The following is a 23,379-nucleotide window of genomic DNA, read 5'->3' on the forward strand; positions in this document are numbered from 1 at the left end:
AGTTGCCCTTCACGTCCTTCTTAAATCTATCCCCACTTACCTTAAACCTATGCCCTCTAGTTTTTAATTCCCCATACCTGGGAAAAAGACTATACACATTCATCCTATCTATGCCCCTCATGATTTTATACACCTCAATAAGGTCACCCCTCATTCTCCTACGTTCCAAGGAATAAAGTCCTAACCTGAGGAACTTCTCCTTATAACTCAGGCCTACTAGTCCTGGCAACATCCTCATAAATCTTCTTTGCACACTTTCCAGTTTAACTAGGTCTTTCCTGTAATAGGGTGACCAAAACTGTACATAATACACCAAGTGCAGCCTCACCAGTGTGTACATACACAACTGTTACAGAACGTCACAACTCCTATACTCAATGCCTTGCCCGATGAAGGCTATCATGCTAAATGCCTTCTTCACCACCCTGTCTACCTGTGATGCCACTTTCAACAAACTATGTACTTGTACTCCCATGTCCCTCTGTTCCATAACACTCCTCAGGACTTTACCATTTACTGTATAAGTCCTACCTTGGTCTGACTTTCCAAAGTGCAACACCTTCACACTTATCTGTATTGAATTGCATTTGCCAATCCTCAGCCCATTTCCCCATCTGATCAAGATCCCTCTGTAATTTTTGATAATCTTCCTCGCCATCAAAGATATCTCCTAATTTTATATCATCCACAAATTTACTAATCATGCCTCGTACGTTCACATCCTGATCATTTATGTAAATAACAAATAACAAAGATCCCAGCACCTACCCTTGTGGCACACCACTAGTCACAGGCCTCCAATCCAAGAAACAACCTTCAACCGTCACCTTCTACTTCCTACCATCAAGCCAATTTTGAATCCAATTAGCTAGCTCTCCCTGGATCACACGCAACCTGACCTTCATGACTAGCCTGCTATGCAGGACCTTGTCAAAGGCCTTACTAAAGTCCATACAGACAACATCTACTGCCCTACCCTCATCTATCCTCTTGGTTACCTCTTCAAAAAACTCAACACCACGTCTCCAATTTGCACTAATTTAATGTGCTTCTAATCAATATAGCTACAAGTTGCTCTCCTTGAACTCTCAGAGACTTAAAGACTCAGTACAATCTTGTTTCAGGAAGCAGCTATGAATATGCTTTCCGTAGCTCTTAGTCTCCAAGTGAGATGAAGTGCTGAACCTATGTCAGACATTGCCTTACATTGGACAGAAGTGGGTACCTGAAGACAACAAGCTCATATGGCCTACCATACATACATAAGGGGCCTAATGCCCATTTTAAATGACAGGGATGCCTGGCAAAACAGTCTGAACCAACTTTTGTTCAGAGGATTTTCACACATTAGTCCTTAGGCTAGGAGTTTGGCTCTTGAAATTAACCCTCATTGTGCGTATTTCACACCATAAATTGAGTAATTAACGTGTTATTGTCACAGCTAAAAGTAAACTATACTGCTCAATGTTTTCTTTCATTTTATTTTACTGGGGACCCAATCATCATCTTCAGCATCACCATTAGAATCAGAGTCAGATAATAGCTCTTCCAGACTCACACGTGGTGTCATCATGTGTGGCTTTGCAGTAGTCTTCCTCCTGTTTTTCGGCTTGGGAGGGACATAGTCAAAGGGAGAAGATAAGGGCTCAGTTGGTAGGCTCATTAAGTTGCTGTCACCCAACTTACTGGTCGTATATTGGAGCAGGTTCAGTTTCTGCTTATAAGTTTCATTCTCTTCTATCAGCTGCTGATTCCTTTCACTTAGCTCTTTCATCTTTTTGATTTCCTCATCTTGGAACTTCAGCCTTTCCACAAGCTGAGACTCTTGATCAGGAGCCGACTCCTTTTGTAGGTTAGAGCTTTGTTGCAACTGGCTGAGCAGATAAAGCACCTTATCTTGGTGCTGCTGTTCTTGATCTAGCAGCTGCTGCTGATGGTCAGTCTCCATTTCAGCAATTCGTGTTTGTTCTTCAATTAGCGTCTTGTGCAACTCTGCATTGTCAGCTTTTGCCTGATTGAATTCACTTTGCAGTTTACTATGTGATACTTTACTTGACACCAGCTCTCCCATTAGCCATTTTAGTCCACATTTAGCCTCCACAATAGTAGCAATGGTTTCCCAATGATGCTTCAACCTTTCTTCATTGTCTGCATCCATCAATTCCTGTTGAAGGTCAGCAATTTGAGCACTCCTGAGTTCTATTTCAGTCTCGACACTTTCAATTTGCTTGTTTATAGATGGATCCTGTTCAGTGGTTTTCATTAACTCAGTCAATGTAAAAGTTCGACGACGAAGTTTGGATGGAGGATGATGGGCTTCTTTCTTCCCTACTAGCACAGACAACTCATGTGCCAGTATCTTCCGGTCATCCAGTAGAGAGTTCAAGTGACGACGAGTCTCCTCTATACTCACAAGTACTTCTAGCTCATTGACTAGCCAACTCTGCACTCGAGCAGCAGTCCCTTCCATTCCTCTGTTTGATTCCTTGCGCTTCTCAGCAGCATCCTTCTGCCTTTGAAGAGCATCACGCAAACACTTGTTAGCGGCAGCTGCCTCTTCAGTCTTGCGCCTCAATACATTCGCTTGCTGTTTATAATTTCGTTCTAATTTCAGTAACTCATACTGCCTTTTTCGGTCTTTCTCCTTAAGTTGCAGGACCTCTTTATCTTTTTCTGCTTTCCATTTACGAGATTTCTCAGCTTCCTCTTTCATTTGTCGCATCAGCTGAACTCGCTGATACTTCAGTGCCTGAATCTCTTGATTTAACTTATCAACTGTTCCCTCAGTCTTCTCCTTGAATTTCAACATTTTTGATTGTTCCATCAACTTCCTTTTGAGATTTGCCAATTCAGCCTCCAACTCCTGTAGACGCTTCCGTCGACGCTCACTAACTTTGGTTGCATTGATGTCTTTTTTTGCACTGTGTAATGCCAGCACCAGTTCTTAATGTGACTTAATGATAATACTCGTCCCTGTGATTTGTACATTCTGGCTCTGGAAACCCAAGCACATCGTCAAATGCTGACATTAGGATAACGAGTTAAAATCAAATCTCCAACTGTTGTTTCAAGCCAATATAAAAGAATAGATAAGAACATATGAATTCTGTTGATGCCCCAACATTTACCCATCAACCAAAGCAATAAAAACAACTTAACCAGTAATTTGAATTAAAAACAGAAAATTCAGGTGAAACTCTGGCAGCATCTGGAGAAAGAAACTGAGTTAATGTTTTGATTCTGGTTTGAGTCTTCTTCAGAAAAGTCATTGGACTTGAAGTATTAACTTTGTTTCCATGTTCACAGATGCTGGCAAACCTGCTGAGTTTCTCCATCATATTCTGTTTTTATTGTTTCATAACCCTCCAGCATCCACAGTGTTTTGCTTTTATTACTTGGTAGTTTATTATATTGCCATTTCTGGGAACTTGCCGTGCACAGATTCTCACAGCTGCTGATATTCTTCCTCCCCTTTCCCAGCAATGATAAATTGATCAAGATAACTACCATTTTGAACACTGCACAGCTGTCCCACCTCAAACAATTTTCTTGAAGGTTTCGAAGCAGAAGAAAGAAGCAATTGAAAAACCTGGCACGGAATTCAATAATGTGAATTGTAAAGTGGCACTATATTGTCAGTCACATTTTGTACATTGTAATAGAGACTACATTACGAAAATATTTAATTGATGTTGAAGAGCTTAGGGATGTTGTGAAATCTTGACAGGTGCTAATGTAAATACGTGATTTCAGTCCCTCAGCTTGTTATATTGTTTCAAAGATCCAAATTAATGATTTTTATCTGTTCCCCACCACATGTCTATAAGCCTTCATTTCTTTCTAAATCAAAATGTATTTAGTTTAACCTTGAAGGCTTCACTACATGCACTAGGTGGCAGTCAACTCTATTGGTAAGTGGTTCAAAGCTTCAAAAACTATTTTTACATTTAACCTGATGTTTATTTGGATTATAATTAAATATTCTTGTTGTTCTATCATAGTTTAATGTAAAATTATGTGGTCAATACCCATTAATATTTTGTGATAATTAACCAATATGGGGGAGGCAATGACCTAGTGGTATTGTTGCTAGACTCTTACTCCAGAAACTCAGCTAATGTTCTGGGCACCCAGGTTCATAATCACACCAAGGCAGATGGTGGAATTTGAATTCAATAACGAACCTGGAATTAAGGGTCTAAAGTTGACCATGAAACCATTGTCGATTATCAGGAAAAACCCACCTGGATTCACTAGTGTACTTTAGGGAAGGAAATCTGCCATCCTTATTTGGTCTGGCCTATATATGTCTCCAGACCCACAGAAATGTGGTTGACTCTTGTCTGCCCTTTGGGTAATTAGGGATGGGCAATAAATGTTGGCCTAGCCAGCAATGCCCCCATCCCATGAGTGAATAAAAACAAAATTCTTCTCATAAATGTATACTAAAGGCAATGCATTTAGGTTCCAAGAACTTCTTTTCCCAGCTCAGTTATAACATTTTTCATCTATTTCTGCTTTTATTGTGCCATTTAAGAGAGTGGGTTGAGAACCAGATGTGGCTTTGACATTTGGGACAAGTCCCCTTTTCGAAACCATTAATTACCCAGAAAGAAAAACCAATAAAATTGTAAATGACACTTTCATATCCAACTTGTACGTGTTTTAAATCAACTTTTCAGACATCTCTGAGACAGGAGGAACTTGAACCTTCTGGACCAAAGGTAGGAGCACTACACTGTGTCACCTGACTTCAAAATGGAGCTCCCCACAAGCATTTATTTTCAATTATTTTTGTTTCTACTGGTTTATCCCTTTTGATATTGAAATTGGAGAAAATGCAATTTTGGCACATTCTGCAATTAGCAACAGTGCAAGCAAGGAGCAAAAGTAGGTCACTCGGCTCCTGCAACCTGTTCTGCCAATCAATAAGATTGTCGCTGATCTGATTACAACCTCAATTCACATTTCTGCCAACTTTTTAATCACTTGCTTACCACCTCTGCCCTAAAAATATTCAAAGACTCTGCTTCCACTGCCAATTCAGGAGAAGAATTCCAAAGACTCAGAACCCTCTGTGAGAAAACATTTCACTTCATCTCAGTTTTAAAAGGGCAGTAACCCAAAGTTTTAGATTCTCCCATAAAAGGAAACATCCTCTCCATGTCTAGTCACTGTAATGGTGATTCACTGACATGAAGCAGACATTCCAATTGACCTTATAGTGAAAGACAACAGATTACAGAGTGAAGTTGATTCATCACAGAAAATGGGGACTTCCACAGAGGGACATGTTTGCTAACCTACAATACCAGCATTAGTTGGTGAACAACTTCAAAAGAGCTGGGAAACTAAATTATGCAGATATTTGGAAGAACTTGTTGGAGGCCTCCATTGATCCATTGGGCTGGGTGTAATGCAACTTATCACAGTGGGAAACAAAGAGATTGGTCTGACTTAAACATGGGAAAAGCCCTGCACTAACGGACCATCAGCCGGAAATCCTACTCCAATTACTTTAAAAGGCAGCAATGGGATTCCTGGCTGCTAATGTCATAACATAAATTGGACTGAATGATTAATGAGGCCACTGTAATTTAGTGGTGGTTGGGAATTAAATGAGAGCTGCACAGGTTTCCCACACACACAGCAGGAAATTTTATTTGGACCTCCCACAACATTAACTCACATTTGGCCTGACATTAGTCAGTGATCTCATACCTTGGGCGGGTCCAGTGCCACGTGCAACCTTTATTTCCACTGGGGCCGGCAGCAATCAGGAGCTCCAGCATCCAATTTGCTGGCAACTGTTGACAGCAGGATTCCCTTCAACAGGGTCATCAATCTTAAGAGACCTTAGGAGAGTACCTGAGAGATACGTGCTCCCATCAAGCTTTCCTCATGAAACTGGTGGGATTCCCTTCTTTTTGTTAGCCCAACAAAATTCCACTCATTATTGCAACAACTGTAACATGGACCATTAACATCTAGGTGTCACCACTGACCAGAAACTGAATTGAACCAAGCATGTAAATGCTATGATTACTGGAGTCTGAGACTGGGAATTCTGCAATGAGTAACTCACCTGTTGACTTCCCAAAATGTATTCATTGTCCAAAAGGCACAAGTCATAGTGTGATGGAATACACTGAAACAGCCTGAATGTACAGCTGTAATGACCACACAAGATGCTCAACATTTTCTGAGACAAAACAGTCCCCTTGAATGGCATCTCATCCACCAATTTAAGCAATTACTAGTTCTACCACCAATGTGTAGTGGCAACGTTGTGTACCTCATGCAACACAACAATTCAGATGCTTTTGACAGCATCTTCCACCAGCCCCATGACTGTCACTGCTCAGAATATCAAGGGTAGCAGACGTATGGGAGCAAGCAACACCCACAAGTTCTTCTCCAATCTATACACCATCCTGACTTGGAACCGTATCGCTGTTTCTTCATTATCACTGTGTCAAACTCCTGAAACTCACTTTCCAACAGAATTGCGTCTCCAGTTCATTTTGATTGTGCAGCAGTTCAGAAAAGCAGCTAATCGTCATCTTCTCAAGGACAATTGAGCAACCAATGTTGGCCTAGCCAGTGATACTCATGACCCTTGAAAGAATAAAAAATAAGAGAGTATCTTTATGTCCAGTTACAGATCAGCAGAAATGGAGACTAAATAGTCCCAACAAGAGACATAAGCCTTCCTTCAAAGTGACCTTCAATTTTTGTTTTGATTGTTAGGTTTTTTTTTAGTTTTCAAATTTATTTTTGTTATTAGTCATTCCTATATCTTCTGGTGTTCTAAACATTACACCCACAAGATCTCACTGGGGTAGCTTTATAGCAGTGCTCAAATTTTCAAATAGTGTCACATTCAGAGAACCGGCATTAACAAAATTTTATGCGCCCCATGCATGCTAATTCCTCACGAATGTTACATTCAAATCCAACTTTTCTATACTTAACAGCTTATTATTTTCAACCTTAAACGCCACCATTGCATCAGTTTAAATAATCATCTGCGTTTTATAATCTTTTCTTTACACCTCATGTGTAACTTCACAAATAAGAAGAGCATGCCAAAAGTTCGAAATAAATACCCGGCTAACCTGAAAACAAAATAGACAGCACACAGTTAGCTTTCTGTCACTTAGTTAGCTTTCAGTGGTGAATATGTTGCAACTGACATCGAACAGATAAATCAAACAAAACTAAAATGTTTTCATATGGCAGTCTGCAATGATGTAAGTGGTGGCTAGACAGAAATGTTTTTTTATGAAGGAAACTACTCATATAAAGCAGAAACCTGCACTGCAGATGTGATTACGAAACTTAGAAGAATCATTTGCATGTAATTCAGATTGAAGTTATAGTAGAGACAACGAAGTTTAAAAATGCAATATCTCAGAATTATGTTATCTACACGTTATCAATAATGTTTTGGTTGGCAAGTTACATGGCGGCTGGTGGACCACATAACAAGAGGGCGAGACATAGGCATGCTGAGTACCAAAAGTGTGACTAGTGCAATAATGCACTTGGCTCCCAAACCTTTCAGCATATTCAATGAGCCAAACAGTTCCACATTCACATTCAGCCCGGTAAAAGGACAAAGAACAACGGTGACACACTCACAGCCCCCACAAACTGTGTGACAGCATCATTACCAGTCAGATGTTGGGAGCTGTTCCTTTTATAGGGATGTCTGGTGTCAGCAGATAAACCAAAATTGCTTCCGAAAATTTCGCAGCTCATTTTTAACCTTGTCGTGGCCTGTGACGTACTAGTTAAAACCACTGCGAGCACACAATACAGAGTATTTGTATTACTGAAGACACGTGCAGCTACCTTGATTGAGATTCATTACAGCCCTGAAGTGAAGGTAACTTAGAGGATTTGTATTTAAAGTACCCAAATAGATGCTCAGCAGCCTTAAGGAAGACACTTTAGCTGAAAATTACCTATTTATACATTGGATGCAAAAACTTCAGAAATAAGGGCGGCAAGGTAGCTCAGTGGTTAGCACTGATGCCTCACAGCACTAGGGACCCAGGTTCAGTTCCAGCCTCAGAGAGTGTCTGTGTGGAGTTTGCACATTCTGCCTGGTCTGCGTGGGTTTCTTCAGGGTGCTCTGGTTTCCTCCTACAGTTCAAAGATGTGCAGGTTAGGCAGATTGCCCATAGTGTCCAAGAATGTGCAGGCTTAGGTCAGTTAGCCATGGGATAGGGCAGAGAGGTGGGTCTGGGTGGGATGCTCTTCAGAGAGTTGGTGTGGACTCATTGGGCTGAATGACCTGTTCCCACGCTGTAGAGATTCTATGATAAGATATAGGAGCATAATTAGGCCATCTTGCCCATTGAGTCTGCTCCACCATTCAATCATGGCTGATATATTTCTTAAACTCATTCTGCTACCTTTTCCCCATAACCCTTAACCTCTTTACTAATTTGGAAACTGTATATCTCTGTTTTAAATACATTCAACAACTTGGTCTTGCAGCAATGAGTTCCACAGATTAACCACCCTCTGGCTGAAGAAATTCCTCCTCATCTTAGTCCTAAAGGGTTGTCCCTTCACTTTGAGACTATGTTCTTGGGTCCTCGGCTCTCCTAGACATCTTCTCCACATCCCCTCTATCCAGCTCTCTCAGAATTCTGTAAGTTTCAATGAGATTCCCCCTCATCCCTCTAAACTCCATTGAGTACAGACACAGAGTTCTCAACAGCTCCTGATATAGGAACCCTTTCATCCCCAAGATCATTCATGTAAACCACCTCCAAGGTAAGCACATCTTCCCTTATACATAGGGCCATAAACTGCTCACAATATTCCAAATGCAGTCTAACCAAAGCCTTATATGCCCCCAGCAGTACATCCCTGCCCTTATATTCTAGCTGTCTTGAAATGAATGCTAACATTTCATTTACCTTCCAATTGCCAACTGAACCTGCATGTTAACCTTAAGAGAATCCTGAACTTGGACTCCCAAGTCCCTTTGCGCTTCAGATTCCGCAGCCTATCCCCTATTCTTCCTACCAAAGTATGTAACCTCACATCTTCCTAGGTTTAATTCCATCTGCCACTTCTTTACCATCCAATCAAGGTCCCACCTTGTTTCAATGGAGAAAATGGAGAATCATGTCAGGGCCCTACCATATCCATCAAAAATGTAGCGAACATCCAGCTCCACAAACATTTGCATTGACAACTATGTTAGACCCCAGCAATTGAATGCAAACAACAAGGCTAAAGTATTTGTAATTGTCTTCAGACTAATTATGAAGTGGGTGATTCATTTGGCCATCTGCAAAATTCCTGACCATCACAGACACCAGTGTCCAGTCAATTCAATTCACTCCATGGAATATGGATCTTCTGATATATAAGAGACTTTCATTCCTGACAAGGTTAGGCTTATTGCTGAAGGCAAAGATTCTCATAACCAAGCTTCTGCTGGAACCATATCCTTAGCATTTATCTAATAATGTAAAAATTTCCTAATGTAAGACAAATATGCAATGTTCATGACAAATCTATCCCGATCAATTAACACCCTATCAACCTCATCCTATGCATTGGTAAAATGATAAAAGGAATATTTATTGTGGCATTAAATGGCACTAACTTGCTAATCATCTGAGTTAAACTGTAGTGAATTGAATGAATTATTGTCATTTGTATCTAACTGTGAATGAAACAGTGAAATACAATGAAAAGCTTCAGCTGTCACCACAATCTGGCATCATTTTGAATAGTTAAAGAATAAAAAGATATAACTGAAAATGATCCTATCTTCATTCCACCACCATAAGTTCTGAGCCCTGAGCCATCTCACCAGCAACACCTGTGCCTCTACCCCTCCTCCATCACCACGCCACCCCCTGCACGGGACCCACAAATGTAAGAGTTGCCAGTCTTTAGGTGCCATCTTTTCATAGCTGGGCCCACCTCACGGACGCTGTTGCCAATGCTGGGTCCCGTGCTCAACCCACACTCAACCCACAACCGGGAGACCCGGCTCCACTGCCGCCACCACCTCGCCAATAACCAGGAGTCCCTGGATCAGGGCCTACCGCAACCAGGAGCTGCCGCTGCTGCATCATCAATAACCAGGAGTTCCCACTCTGGGCCTGCCTCAAACACAACCAGAAGTCCCTGGCAACGCTGCTGCCTTGGTGACGCCAGGAATTCCCACACCACTGCCACCTCATTGACACCAGGAATTCCCACACCACTGCCACCTCATTGATGCCAGGAATCCTCACACCACTGCCACCTCATTGATGCCAGGAATCCCGATACCACTGCCACCTCATTGATGCCAGGAATCCCGATACCACTGCCACCTCGTTGATGCCAGGAATCCCCACACCATTGCCACCTCATTGACGCCAGTGATGCCATCTTGAAAAGTCCGCTGCCGCTGCCACCTCCGATCGCTGGAGGAGCTTTGCCACCATTGCTGCCGCCACCAGCCCTGACTGCCAGGAGGACATCCTTGCTGCCGCTGCCACCTCATCAATAACCAGGAGTTCCCACTCTGGGCCGGCCACAAACACAACCAGAAATCCCTGGCAATGCTGTTGCTATCGCTGCTGCCACCTCCGATCACCAGGAGAAGCCGCATCCACTGTCACAGCTTCCAACTGCCGGGAGGCTGCCATTCCACACACGGAATTCCTGCTCACCAACACCCACTTTGGGTCCCATGATAGCTATGTGGCTTGGGTGCAGGAGCTAAATGCAAAAGAAAAAGAGCAGAGTAGCTGTCCTTCACATTAAGGTAGCAATAAATGGAATATGTCAGCAAGAGGAGCTGGAAGAAACCATTGATGTTGGAACTGTATCTGACAGAAAGGAAGGTGTTTGTGATGGTCCATGATCCTAACTTTTCCCAAATGAGTCTCATGAACCTCAAAAAAATCATGAAAAATATGAACTCTAAAAATCCAATGAATTCCATTGTTTTAGATAACTTTCCAGTCATTCATCTTCTATATAACTCTTTCTCCAAATGGAAAAACAGTGCAATTTTGCTCCAAGCATAGAAAATGTGTTCAACTATTCATCTTGTCCTTTTGTTACTTGCACATTCAAAATTGTTGGTTGACCATGTGAAAATCACCTTTGATTGTTTAACTTAGCTTGTGAAATATAAATGTTACATAATAAAGTGCTTGAATTTGAGTTCCAGTTGCAACAGGACAGCAGTGGAAGATGACCTAATTATCAATTTGTTTACCTAGTAGCGTTTCAGAATTTTCCTGATGAAGCATATTTTTGGACAAACTAGATCCATATTTACAATACTACCATACAAGCTATTAACTTTGACTCTAAAACTAATCATGCAGACATTTTAGAAGCAATTACTTTTAATTTTTGATTGATATGCAGCACTTGTCATTACAAAGCCTCCTCACTGATTGTACAAAGTAGGCAAAGGACAAATACCAGGCAAACCCCTTGGATTCGCATTAGCACTGAATCTTGTAACTTGGCTTCAGATATATAGTATACCCTAGGAGGGGGGATATCAAATCAGCAATCCTTCAGCCAACAACAGTTTAAGTCATAAACAAAATTGGTCCTTTGTCACTTCTTTTTCTCACATTGTTGTTTCACTGTACAAATGGGCCTTTGGTTTCATATGTAACCTCATCCTTCTCTGTATATTCTCAATCTTATTTTGTACCCAAATCCCTTCTACTAAATCCTTGATTTTCATGTTATGCCCTGGTCCCTTACACTATTCCATCCAAATGTATCACAGCTTGGTATAGCAACTGCTCTGCCCAAGACTGCAAAAAGTTACAAAGAGTTGTGAACACAGCCCAGTCCATCATGAAAAGCAGCCTCAAAGGCCCTCCGCTTCTTCCTGTCCCGCAGGCCCGACCAGTCCCCCTCCACTGACACGCTCATCCACTTAGCCGAACTCGTCCTCACCCTCAACAACTTCTCTTTCAATTCCTCCCACTTCCTACAGACAAAGGGGGTGGCCATGGGTACCCGCATGGGCCCAAGCTACGCCTGCCTCTTTGTAGGTTACGTGGAACAATCCCTTTTCCGTACCTACACCGGCCCTAAACCCCACCTCTTCCTCCGTTACATTGATGACTGTATCGGCGCCGCCTCGTGCTCCCACGAGGAGCTCAAACAGTTCATCCACTTCACCAACACCTTCCACCCCAATCTTAAGTTTACCTGGACCATCTCTAACACCTCTCTCCCCTTCCTGGACCTCTCTGTCTCCATATCGGGCAACCACCTAGAAACCGATATTCAGTTCAAGCCCACCGACTCCCACAGCGACCTAGAATACTCCTCCTCCCACCCACCTTTCTGCAAAAATGCTATCCCCTATTCCCAATTCCTTTGCCTCCACCGCATCTGCTCCCAGGATGAGGCATTCCACTCCCGTACATCTCAATTGTCCTCGTTTTTCAAGGACCGTAATTTCCCCCCCTCAGTGGTCGAGAACGCCCTCAACCGTGTCTCCCACATCTCCCGCAACTCATCCCTCACACCCCGTCCACGCAATAAGAACCTAAAAAGAATCCCCCTCGTCCTCACGTACCACCCCACCGACCTCCGGATCCAACGCATCATCCTCCGACACTTCCGCCATCTGCAATCCGACCCCACCACCAAAGACATCTTTCCCTCCCCACCCTTATCTGCTTTCCAGAGGGACCACTCTCTCCATGACTCCCTTGTCCGCTCCACACTCCCCTCCAGCCCCACCACACCCGGCACTTTTCCCTGCAACCGCAGGAAGTGCTACACCTGCCCCCATACCTCCTCCCTCACCCCCATCCCAGGCCCCAAGAAGACTTTCCACATCAAGCAGATGTTCACCTGCACATCTGCTAATGTGGTATACTGCATCCGCTGTACCCGGTGTGGCTTCCTCTACATCGGGGAAACCAAGCGGAGGCTCGGGGACCGCTTTGCAGAACACCTACGCTCGGTTCGCAATAAACAACTGCACCTCCCAGTCGCGAACCATTTCAACTCCCCCTCCCATTCCTCAGACGACATGTCCATCCTGGGCCTCCTGCAGTGCCACAACGATGCCACCCGAAGGTTGCAGGAACAGCAACTCATATTCCGCTTGGGAACCCTGCAGCCCAATGGTATCAATGTGGATTTCACAAGCTTCAAAATCTCCCCTCCCCCTACCACATCCCAAAACCAGTCCAGCTCGTCCCCGCCTCCCTAACCTGTTCTTCCTCCCACCTATCCCCTCCTCCCACCTCAAGCCGCACCCCCATCTCCTACCGACTAACCTCATCCCGCCCCCTTGACCTGTCCGTCCTCCCTGGACTGACCTATCCCCTCCCTAACTCCCCACCTACACTCACCTTTACTGGCTCCATCCCCACCTCTTCGACCTGTTTGTTTCCTCTCCACCTATCCTCTCCTCTACCCATCTTCTATCCGCCTCCCACTCTCTCCCTATTTATTTCAGAACCCCCTTCCCCTCCCCCTTTTCTGATGAAGGGTCTAGGCCCGAAACGTCAGCCTTTCTGCTCCTATGATGCTGCTTGGCCTGCTGTGTTCATCCAGCCCTGCACCTTGTTGTCTCGGATTCTCCAGCATCTGCAGTTCCTACTATCTCTGATTCCATTTCATTGACTCTGTCTACACTTCCTGATGCCTTTGGAAAGCAGCCAACATGATCAGAGATCCCTCCCATCCTAGTTATGCTCTCTTCCATTTTCTTGCATCAAACAGAAGACATAAATGTTTGAAAACATGTACCAACAGTTTCAAGAACAGTTTCTTCACTTCTATTATCAGACTGATGAACAGACCTCGCTTGTATTAGAGCGATCTTTCTCTGCACCTTCTTTGTCACTATAACACCATATTCTGCATTCTGTTCTATTACCCTGATGTACTTATGTAAGGTATGATTTGTCAGGTTAGCGTGCAAAACAATACTTTTCACTGTACCTTTGTACATGTGACAATAATAAATTAAACCAAATCAAATCAAATTGTTATGTCTTATGATCTCACTTTCTACCCAGATCTGTCACATTATACTCTGCAGATTCACTTCATACCCTAAGGGTGCATATCATATTGTTAACTCTCACACAGGCTGAGGCTGAACCAGACTGTTACAGCCTTCGTGTCATATTTGGCCCTGCAACAACATTTCAACATATGGAGATGGTGGTGTAGTGCAAATTTTGGAGATAAGGAATTATCAATATGAAAGAATTATCAATATGAAGGTGAATATTTGCATTGAGCTATGATGTCACAGTGACCTCAGTAGTCAAGTATTAGTGTTCTACTAAAAATGTTGACACAGACATGCTCATTTAGGATTTTCGTCACTTTGTCAGATTTACCGATTTGTGTGTCCAGGTTGGCTTTGAAGACTTGCAATACACACAGATGTTCATGTTGCATGTGAAAATTGGACTAGTCATTGTTCAGCTCAGAGCATGTTGTTGTGCAGCCTTACCATCATGTATGGTGTATTATTAAATATTATGTAATGGTAACCGAGACATCGGTACGAAGACTCAAAGAACTCACGTTAGAATATGCTGCAAGATGCGCAGTGATAGAAACACCAGTCCAAGTTAGACCTTGCTTTTCTCAGACAAACCTGAAGAACTACAAGCAATGATCGAACAACTGTGAGGTAAAAAAGAGTCCTTAGAATCCTTGGAAGTTCTGAAGAAGAGTCATCAGAACCAAAACTTTGACTCTGATTTCTCTCTACAGATGCTGCCAGATCTGCTGAGCTTTTCCAGCAATTTCTGTTTTTGTTTCTTAAAAGACTTTCCCATTATAGTGATTTGATGGCTTACCTGAAAGGAGGTGAAGTGGGTTATACTCCAATGTGCAGCATGTTCACACCAGCCAAGGAATTCCTACTTCCTTCATATAATGCCATTGTAGGGCTGATGCAGGCACATAAATGGGACCTGTGAAAGACACACTCCCACAGATATAGAATCAGTCAAAACAGCAGCAGCTCCAGTTGAATATTTTGTTAAAGGCAGTGGGCTACATTATTGATGACTTCCTAACCCAGTAAAAGTGTAGATAGAAACCTCATCCGATTTTTAGCCAGTTTTAGTGACATTAGATTCTTATTTTAGCTCCAATATGAATCTTACAATCGAACATACCCTTTTCAACCAGCAGGCTAACGACTAATAGAGGTAGACACCATTATTAATGAATTACTTAAATTGTCATACAGCTACAGCACATTGAATGTTGAGCTTATACAAGATTGGATAGTGGTCATAACAGACATTACTTTGCAATGTCAAGAAGTGATCTAGCATGTTAGACAGGCCAAGCAAAGAGCACATAACTGAGAGGCGACTCAATGTAATCCCAAGGCTCAGCCTAAACCCATGGTTATCCAGACCATTGATGTCCATCTTGCCTAAAAACAAATCTGAGCAAAATTTGGCGATGTGTGGGAGCTGCTGTTTTGAAATGCTGGTTGTGTGGTACAAGAAAGTTAAGCACGATGACAAGATTGCCCCAACAGGGGGTATGCAATTTAAAACCTCCTCTTAAAATAAACAGATAATCTCCAGTGCAATGACAGATTCAGCAAATTGAACAAGAGGAACAAGAAGAAGATGTGGAGATTATACACATTCTGGGTCAAGTAAATGATTGTTCCTATAGCAGAGGATAAACACCTTGACCAGAATATTGATTAGTCATTGTGAAAGTTAAACATTTTGGCCCTCACTTTGCCTGCCTTTAAAAGTAATGATGGATATATGAGTCTCAGAGCTGTAATTATCCATTTGCATTACTTTTAAAAACAATGTGGTGCAGGGCACACACGAATGAAAGAGCTTTGAATGGAAGGTTTGGTCAGAGAGCTTTGTCTGATGAAGATCAATAGGACTTTAATATATTATGTCAGCCTCTGAGTGATATCTGTGGGAGGTGATATTATACATAGACTGACCTTGAAGTGTAGCCTGAGCATGAAAAAAGACCTGACAAAGCCACATTAGAACATCTTACTATAACCGTAACGTCACTGGACCAGCACAGCAGTCAGTGGGATTTAAACTGAACTAATAGAAATCTGAAATTGAAAACTGGTCTCATCTGGTTCACTAGGAAACCTGCCATCCTTACCCAGAAGTGGTAACTCCACATGTGACTCCGATCCCACAACAATATGGTTGTCTCTTACTCTGAAATGGCTCATTCAATGGAAATTTTGGATCAGCAACAAACGTCGACCTTGCCAGTGACACCTCTATCTCACGAAAGAATAATTAATATTTGCCCAATAATTAGGAACACATTTTTGACTGTTTCACTTGTATAACTGTTCAGCTCCATTCCTGCTTCAACTCATCTTCTGCTGAAATCCTTATGCATGTCTTCTTACTTCTTGAGTTGTTAATTCTAACAAAGTCCTGGCCAATCTCTTAAATTCAACGCTCAATAAACCTGAGTTCGTCCAATACTCTGCTGTCTAAATTGAACCAGGTCCTATTCACCACAGCCTTTTTTTTTTGTTATTCATTCATGGGACGTAAGAGTTGTTGGCTAGGCCAGTATTTATTGTTCATCTCTAATTGCTCAGGGGGTAGTTAAAAATTAACCACATTGCTGTGGGTCTGGAGTCACACATAAGCCAAACCAAACAAGAATGACAGACTTTCTTCCTTAAAGGACATTAATGAAACAAGTGGTTTTTATAGCAATTGACGGTGGTTAAACAGTTGCCATTTATTGAATTCAATTCATTCCTGATCAACAATGTAAATATTTCAAAATTCTCTTTTTTTTTCAAATATATCCATAAACTCACACTTCCTGTAATCTCCCACTGTAATCTCTCCTAACCAACCAGTTTTCCAATTTGGAATAACATAGTACGGAGCTGGAGGAACACAGCAGGCCAGGCAGCATCAGAGGAACAGGAAAGTTGACATTTTGTATCGGGACCCTTCTTCAGAAAAGGGTCCCAACCCAAAACGTCAACTTTCCTGCTCCTCTGATGCTGCCTGTCCTGCTGTGCTCCTCCAGCTCCACACTGTATTATCTCTGACTCCAGCATCTGCAGTTCTTGATCTCTCTGAGTTTTCCAATACATCAGTGTTTCTGACCTCTTGAGAATCCCCATGTTTACTTGCTCAACCATTGGCGGCTTTGTCTTCAACTGTCTGGGACTTGAGGTTTAGGATTCCCTCCCTATCCTTCTCTGACTTTTCACTTCACTTTCTCCTTTTTTACATTCCTTAAAACATACGTCTTTGAGCAAGCATTTCATCATCTGTGTTTCAGAGTCATATTTTCTTTTACAATTTCTCTATGATGCATGTTAAGATGTTTCATTGCTTGTATTTGTTGCTGTGTTTTCTTATACCCTGCAGTATATTCCTTAATTGAACACTTAAGAACTTCAGTTGGCAATGGGGCTGGGAGTTCAACCATGGTCTTCCCATCTAGAACGTAATTCTGGTGTAGGTGGGAAAGCAGTAGGAAATTGGGTCAGTCACAACCCATCTAATTAATTGTTCTTTCCACCTCCAGGTTTGCAACCTCTGACAGCAAAAGGTACTGCACCTGGTGTCAGCCTCAGGTTCAAGAAGATCCTTTGCTCACAGTTAGCTGCAGAGTTAAGCTCACATTCCTTGACCCCAACAATGTGGTGGACCCTCAATTCAGATGTCCTGAGCAGTCCTGGGCCTTCAGGGATACTATAAATTCAAGAGAAACAATCTCTGACCAGCTTAAATCACAAAGACAAATTCCCCTGAAGAACTTAGAACTATACAATTTTATTTTAACAACGATTTGTATGAGCAACAGGAGGACCAATTTAGTCGCAGTTGTCCGGATGCAATGTATTAAACAGGAATGGGTTAACCTTTCATAAACCTTCAGTTATTAAGTTCAGTTAATCAGTTCCTGGAACAAATCTGTGAATGGCATTGTGTTCCAATGCTGCAGATGCCTCCTGCTGGTAGACCAGATGTGATCATTCAGCTTATTTTTAATGCCAGAGTTTATTTTCTTCAGAAATTTCCCAATTTCAGCTGTTCTAAATTGGTATTGTCAGTGTCCTGGAATTTACTGCAATAGTTTGTTCAAAACACAAATGGTGGTGCATAAATATCACGCCACAACATCATTTCATTATACAGGGTACATACCTGTTTTCCAGGCATTAAACAGGCACTAAAGTATCCAAAGTGCAAGTCTGCACAATACTTATTCTACGTCAACGTGTTCTGCCTGACATTAGATTTGCCTCCTCTATTGGCATTCAGGGCATGTAGTGCAATTGTTTTAGACACCTATTGAAATGTTGCAAAAAATATTTTCAAATATATTTAGCTTTTGAGATTTGGCTACATCATGTCTTGACTTATGCAACCAAACCTGATGCTAAAAGGCAGCAAAGACACTAAAACAGCTCTATTTCAAGAACTTATCCATTCTTTTTCTTCTTTGTCCATTGGCAGTCCATTGGATTCCCGGGAGATCACATTCATCCCAGCTCGTTGGGTTTTGTGATGCTGACAGGTTCAATGTATGATTTGTAGACTCTTGTCACATGTTGGGCAGCTGCTGCTTGATGATTGAGCAAAAATCCCCAAAATCTAAAATGCTGGACAGGACCCTGGATTTTTCAAAACTTCTAAAAGTAAAGGGGACAGCTGGGCTGAGCTCTGGAAAAATTACACAAACACAGAGATGGCTGCTTGGAACCATTGTTCAGCCTGGAATTCCAATTTACACGTCCGCTCCAAGAGAACAATCAACCAAACCTAACACTCTAGACTGAAACTAACTTTTACACCTCGGACTACACAGCACAGCCTACACAGATACCAGGTCAAAAAATCACATGTCACTAGGTTATAGTCCAACAGGTTTATTTGAAGACATAAGCTCTCAGAGTCTCACTCCTTCTTCAGGTGTCAGTGAGAAAGGTGGCATCAGACACAGAATTTATGAGCAAAAGATCAAAGAGCCATAAAATTAATGCAAATGTGTTGAACAAACCTAAGATGGCTGTTAATTCCTCACTCAGTTAGAAAGAATTAATATGCAAATCGCAGAATTTCTTTCAAGTCACTGCCCCAAGATAACTAAAGGTTTTATTAGTATACCCGAGGTGATATCCCAGGTCAGACAATGCATTTTAGGTGTGAGTCCTTTTTCAGAATCTGGCTGTGTATTAACGTTGAGTCAGACTGGTTTTATTTCCAAAGTAGGAATTTACAAAATGCCATATGGATTGTCTACAAATTCTGTGCTTTTTAAACAAAATAGAATGTATCTGCAATTACAAATGTATAAATGCAAATTCACCCCATAGACTTATATGTGCGTGCATGTGTGTGAGGGAGAGAGATTGTGTGTCTGTGTGTATGTGTGTGTGAGGGAGACAGAGAGCGAGAGAGTGTGTGTGTGTGTGTGTGTGTGTGTGTGACAGAGACAGAGTATGTGTGTATGTGTGCATGTACGTGTGCTTGAGAGAAAGAGTGTGTGAGTGTTTGTGAGACAGAGTGTGTGTGTGAGAGAGGGTCTGTGTGAGTGTGTGAGTGTGTGAGTGTGTGTGTGAGAGTGTATAGTGTGGTGGAATCACCTGTAGTGCAACATGAACCCAAGATCCCAGTTGAGGCTGCTCTCATGCATACAGAACGTGGCTATCAGCCTCTGCTACGCAACTCTGCATTGTTGTGTAAAAAGAAGTCCACTTTGTTTACCTGAAGATCCAAGGCTGAATGTCCTTGACCCTTGAATTGTTCCCCCACTGGGAGGGAACATCACTGTCTGGCAATTGTAGTGTGGTGTTCATTCATCTGTTGTCGTAGCATCTGCATGGTCTCGCCAATATACCCTGCCTGGGGCCATCCTTGCCTGCAGCGTATGAGATAGACAACGTTGGCCGAGTCACATGAGTATCTGCCTTACACGTGGTGGGTGGTGTTTCCACGTGTGATGGTAGTGTCCATGTCAAAGATCTGACATGTCTTGCAGAGGTTGCCATGACAGGGTTGTTCTGTGTTGTGATAGATACTGTTCTGAAGGCTGTGTAGTTTGCTGCGAACAATGGTCTGTTTAAGGTTGGGTGGTTGTTTGAAGGTGAGAAGTGGAGGCGTGGGGAAGGTGTTGGTGAGGTGCTCATCGTCATTGATAATATTTGTGAAGGCTGTGAAGAACATGGCGTAGTTTCTCCACTCCAGGGAAGTACTGGACGGCCAACGGTATCCTATCGGTCATGACCCGTGTCGATCTGCTGAGGTCTTTCACTGTGGCACATGGGAACTGGTGATCAATGAGTTGAGCATCATATCCCATTCTTATGAGGGTGTCCTTCAGCATCTTGTCTGTCCCATTGCTTATCATCTGAACAGATCCTGTGTATGCGTAAGGTTCGTCTGTAGGGGATGGCTGTTTTAATGTGCTTACGGTGGAAGCTAGAGAAATGCAGCATTGTGAAATTATCCCTAGGCTCACGGTAGAGTAGGGGTAGCGTGACGTATTGAGGTGTCCGTCCTTAGTGAAGATGCATATGTGCAAGAATGAGACTGATTCTAAGAGTAGTCCATGTTAAATCTGATGGTGGAATGCGACTTGTTGATATCGTTATGTAGTTGTTTCAGTGATTCCTCGTCATGAGACCAAAGGAAGAAAATGTCGTCAATGTATCTGGTGTATACCAAACATTCAACTTCAATCAAAATCCAGTTATACATACTCTTAACTATTGGGAAACTAATCGATTTCAGAAGGAAACATGAGAAACACAATGGACATCACAGATTTGAGGGGAGATAATGGGGCACACAGTCTGCATAACTGCTAGCTCTGATCTGACCTGAGGGGGAGGACAATTTTCAACAACAAGCTCCAGCACGAACAGCTTTGGAACCAAGAACCACAGAGGCCAAACAGGGAAGCTGAATTGGGAGGCCAAACCAAGAGCATCATCAGAACAAGGGATGTCTAAGAGTGAGGAAACGAAGCACTATCTAAACAAGAGCTTCCAGACGCCTGTTCCGAGTCAAGTGAACCGACGGCAAGACCCTCAGCGACTGGGTGCAGTTTAAAACTGTTTTCTCAGTGGTGAGCTGAAACTCCCAAGACCCCAAAGATTCCACCCTCGCTAGCAGGGAGGAAAAGGCTGATGGTGACAGTACAGGGAACCCCAACGGTAGGAAGCCTAATTAAAGTTTGTGATTAAAACTGCTGTTTAGCTTCTAATCATGTTTAATCTGTTTAATTTAATTGTCTATTTCATTACTTACATTACAGTATAACTGATGGTGTTAATTTCACTTTATTGCATTTTCCTGTGTTTCTTGTATTATACTTACCTTTTTGTATTTAAATAAACACAGACGATTCCTTTGCCCCTGAAAGACCTGTCTACTGCCTTCTTCATTTCACATTCCCTAAATAAGTCCAGTGTCGAGAATCAGGGATCTGGAGGTGATTCAAACCACCTAAAATCAGCAAATTACTGAGTGCAAACCAGAGTCCTACAGGTGGTTTAATTGTTTGGAGGTTTTTACACTCTCTAATTCACCTTAATTTCACCTTTGCATGTTTTCAACAAAACCTCTCAATGTGTTTGGCGTCTTCTTCGCAAATGAACGTTTCTTATTATGGACGGTCACAGGCCAGAGTCTGCAATGAGTTGATGGGGATATTTAACCTCTACAGTGATTTCCACTATCCTCTTGGGGGTCATGACCAAGTTGCAAGTAGAGCAATTGCTTTCAGAGAAGGAACATAGGAAATAGGAGCAGGCATAGATCTTTCAGGCCGTTGAGTCTGCTCTACCACTCATGGCTGATCTTCTATTCTCAACACCATTTTCCCACACTATCCACATATCCCTTAATATCTTGACTATCTAGAAATCCATCAATCTCTGTGTTAAATATGATGGGCCTCCATGACTTTTGGAGGTAGAGAATTTTATCACTACATTCTGAGTGAATAAATTTCTCCTCATCTAAGTCCTAAATGGCCTGCTACTTATTCTGTTATTGTAGTTTCTGGTTTTAGACTCCTTAGCTAGGGAAAACTTCCTTTCTGCAACTACCTTATTGAGCTCAGAAACGATTTCATGTACTTCAATGAGATCAGCTCTGATTCTTCTAAATGCTAGAGAATATAGTCCCAGTCTCCCTCAGTCTTTCCCCAGAGAATAATCCCACCATCCAGGGGTCTGATTGCACACCTTCTATGGAAAGTAGGTCCTTCCTTAGGTAAGGAGATTAAAACAGAATTCATGGTATTGACTGTTCAAGGATCTGTTCAAGGATTTTGCTCACTCACTTAGTCTGACTAAATCCCCTTGAAGCCTCTTTTCATTCTCTTCACAGCTCCCACCCCAATTAACTGTATATCATTAGAAAACTTTGAAATACTATATTTGATCTCCATATCCAAATTGTTGGGATAGATTGTTAATAGCTCTGGCTCAACCACTGATTCTTGTGGTACTCCACTAATCACAGCCTGCCTCTGACAATGACCCTTTTATTCCTACTCTTTCCTTGAAGCCTCCTCTTTCTATAACCTGGGGTATAGGTCATGTCCCAGAGATTTATCAGTATTCATTCTATTAATTTCTTTAATGTGACTTTTCTTTTTACAAATACAAATGTCTTTCAATCCCTCCTTCTCATTGTTCCCTTCGTTCTATAGTTTTCTCAGGAGAATTTTTTTGTATCTTCCTCCATAAAGACAGGCACAAAATATTTCATTTGTTTCATTTTGTCATTTTCTGTTATTAATTCTCCTGTTCCTACATGTTATGGACATATGTTTGTCTTTTTCTAACAAACCTGTAGAAGTTTTCATGGTCCATTTTACGTTTTTCACTAGTTTACTTTCGTATTATATGTTTTTTCAATCAGTTTCTTGACTCTCCTTTGCTAAATTCTAAAATACTCCCAATTCTCAAAATTACTATTTGTTTTGAGAGTTTGAGCTCGAGTTGGAGACTTTGGACAGATCTTGATGCAATTATCTGAATAGTTACCCAGGAAATGTTAAGACAGATTAAAACCTATTGTCTAATTATTGGGTAACTCTAGAAGTAACATTCCAATCATTCATGCTGACTGCCCCCACTACCTCCTGATCACCTGATTACATTGCCTGACACCTTCATGAGGGGTCTAGGCCCGAAACGTCAGCCTTCCTACTCCTATGATGCTGCTTGTCCTGCTGTGTTCATCCAGCTCTACACCTTGTTATCTCATCTATTACCTCACCTTCATTAACATTAAAACTGACCATACCAGAGAGCACCTAGTGATTGAAAAAAGGGGCCTGTCCTCTTTCCTATCCACCAACTGCCCCAATTCTACTCTGCTT

The 23,379-nt window shown here is 42.1% G+C and overlaps 2 protein-coding genes across 2 annotated transcripts in view; one reads left to right on the forward strand and one right to left on the reverse strand.

The window, feature by feature from the left end:
• Window positions 1-1,474: 1,474 nt before the first annotated feature.
• Window positions 1,475-10,109, reverse strand: LOC109923896 (chromosome-associated kinesin KIF4-like). The gene is made up of 2 exons (XM_048597907.1): window positions 10,016-10,109; window positions 1,475-2,943 (listed from the first exon to the last, which is right to left on the reverse strand). The coding sequence occupies exons 1-2, from the start codon at window positions 10,107-10,109 to the stop codon at window positions 1,475-1,477; spliced, it is 1,563 nt and encodes a 520-aa protein (XP_048453864.1).
• A 5,411-nt stretch (window positions 10,110-15,520) lies between these two features.
• The window catches only part of supt20 (SPT20 homolog, SAGA complex component), an 82,094-nt gene continuing 74,235 nt past the window's right edge, over window positions 15,521-23,379 (forward strand). Inside the window, exon 1 of the mRNA XM_048597908.1 lies at window positions 15,521-15,544. Coding sequence (XP_048453865.1) covers window positions 15,521-15,544 — 24 coding nt within the window. The remainder of the gene's footprint in view (window positions 15,545-23,379) is intronic.

This window comes from Rhincodon typus, chromosome 6 (assembly GCF_021869965.1).
Source record: "Rhincodon typus isolate 14 chromosome 6, sRhiTyp1.1, whole genome shotgun sequence".
Lineage (NCBI taxonomy): Eukaryota > Metazoa > Chordata > Chondrichthyes > Orectolobiformes > Rhincodontidae > Rhincodon > Rhincodon typus.

Coding starts and splice junctions, on each gene's coding strand:
- LOC109923896 (XM_048597907.1), bottom strand. CDS start 10,109: ATGCAGCAGCGGCAGCTCCTGGTTGCGGTAGGCCCTGATCCAGGGACT. Junction 2,944..10,015: donor CAGTGGAGCCGGGTCTCCCG/GTTGTGGGTTGA, acceptor AGTCACATTAAG/AACTGGTGCTGGCATTACAC.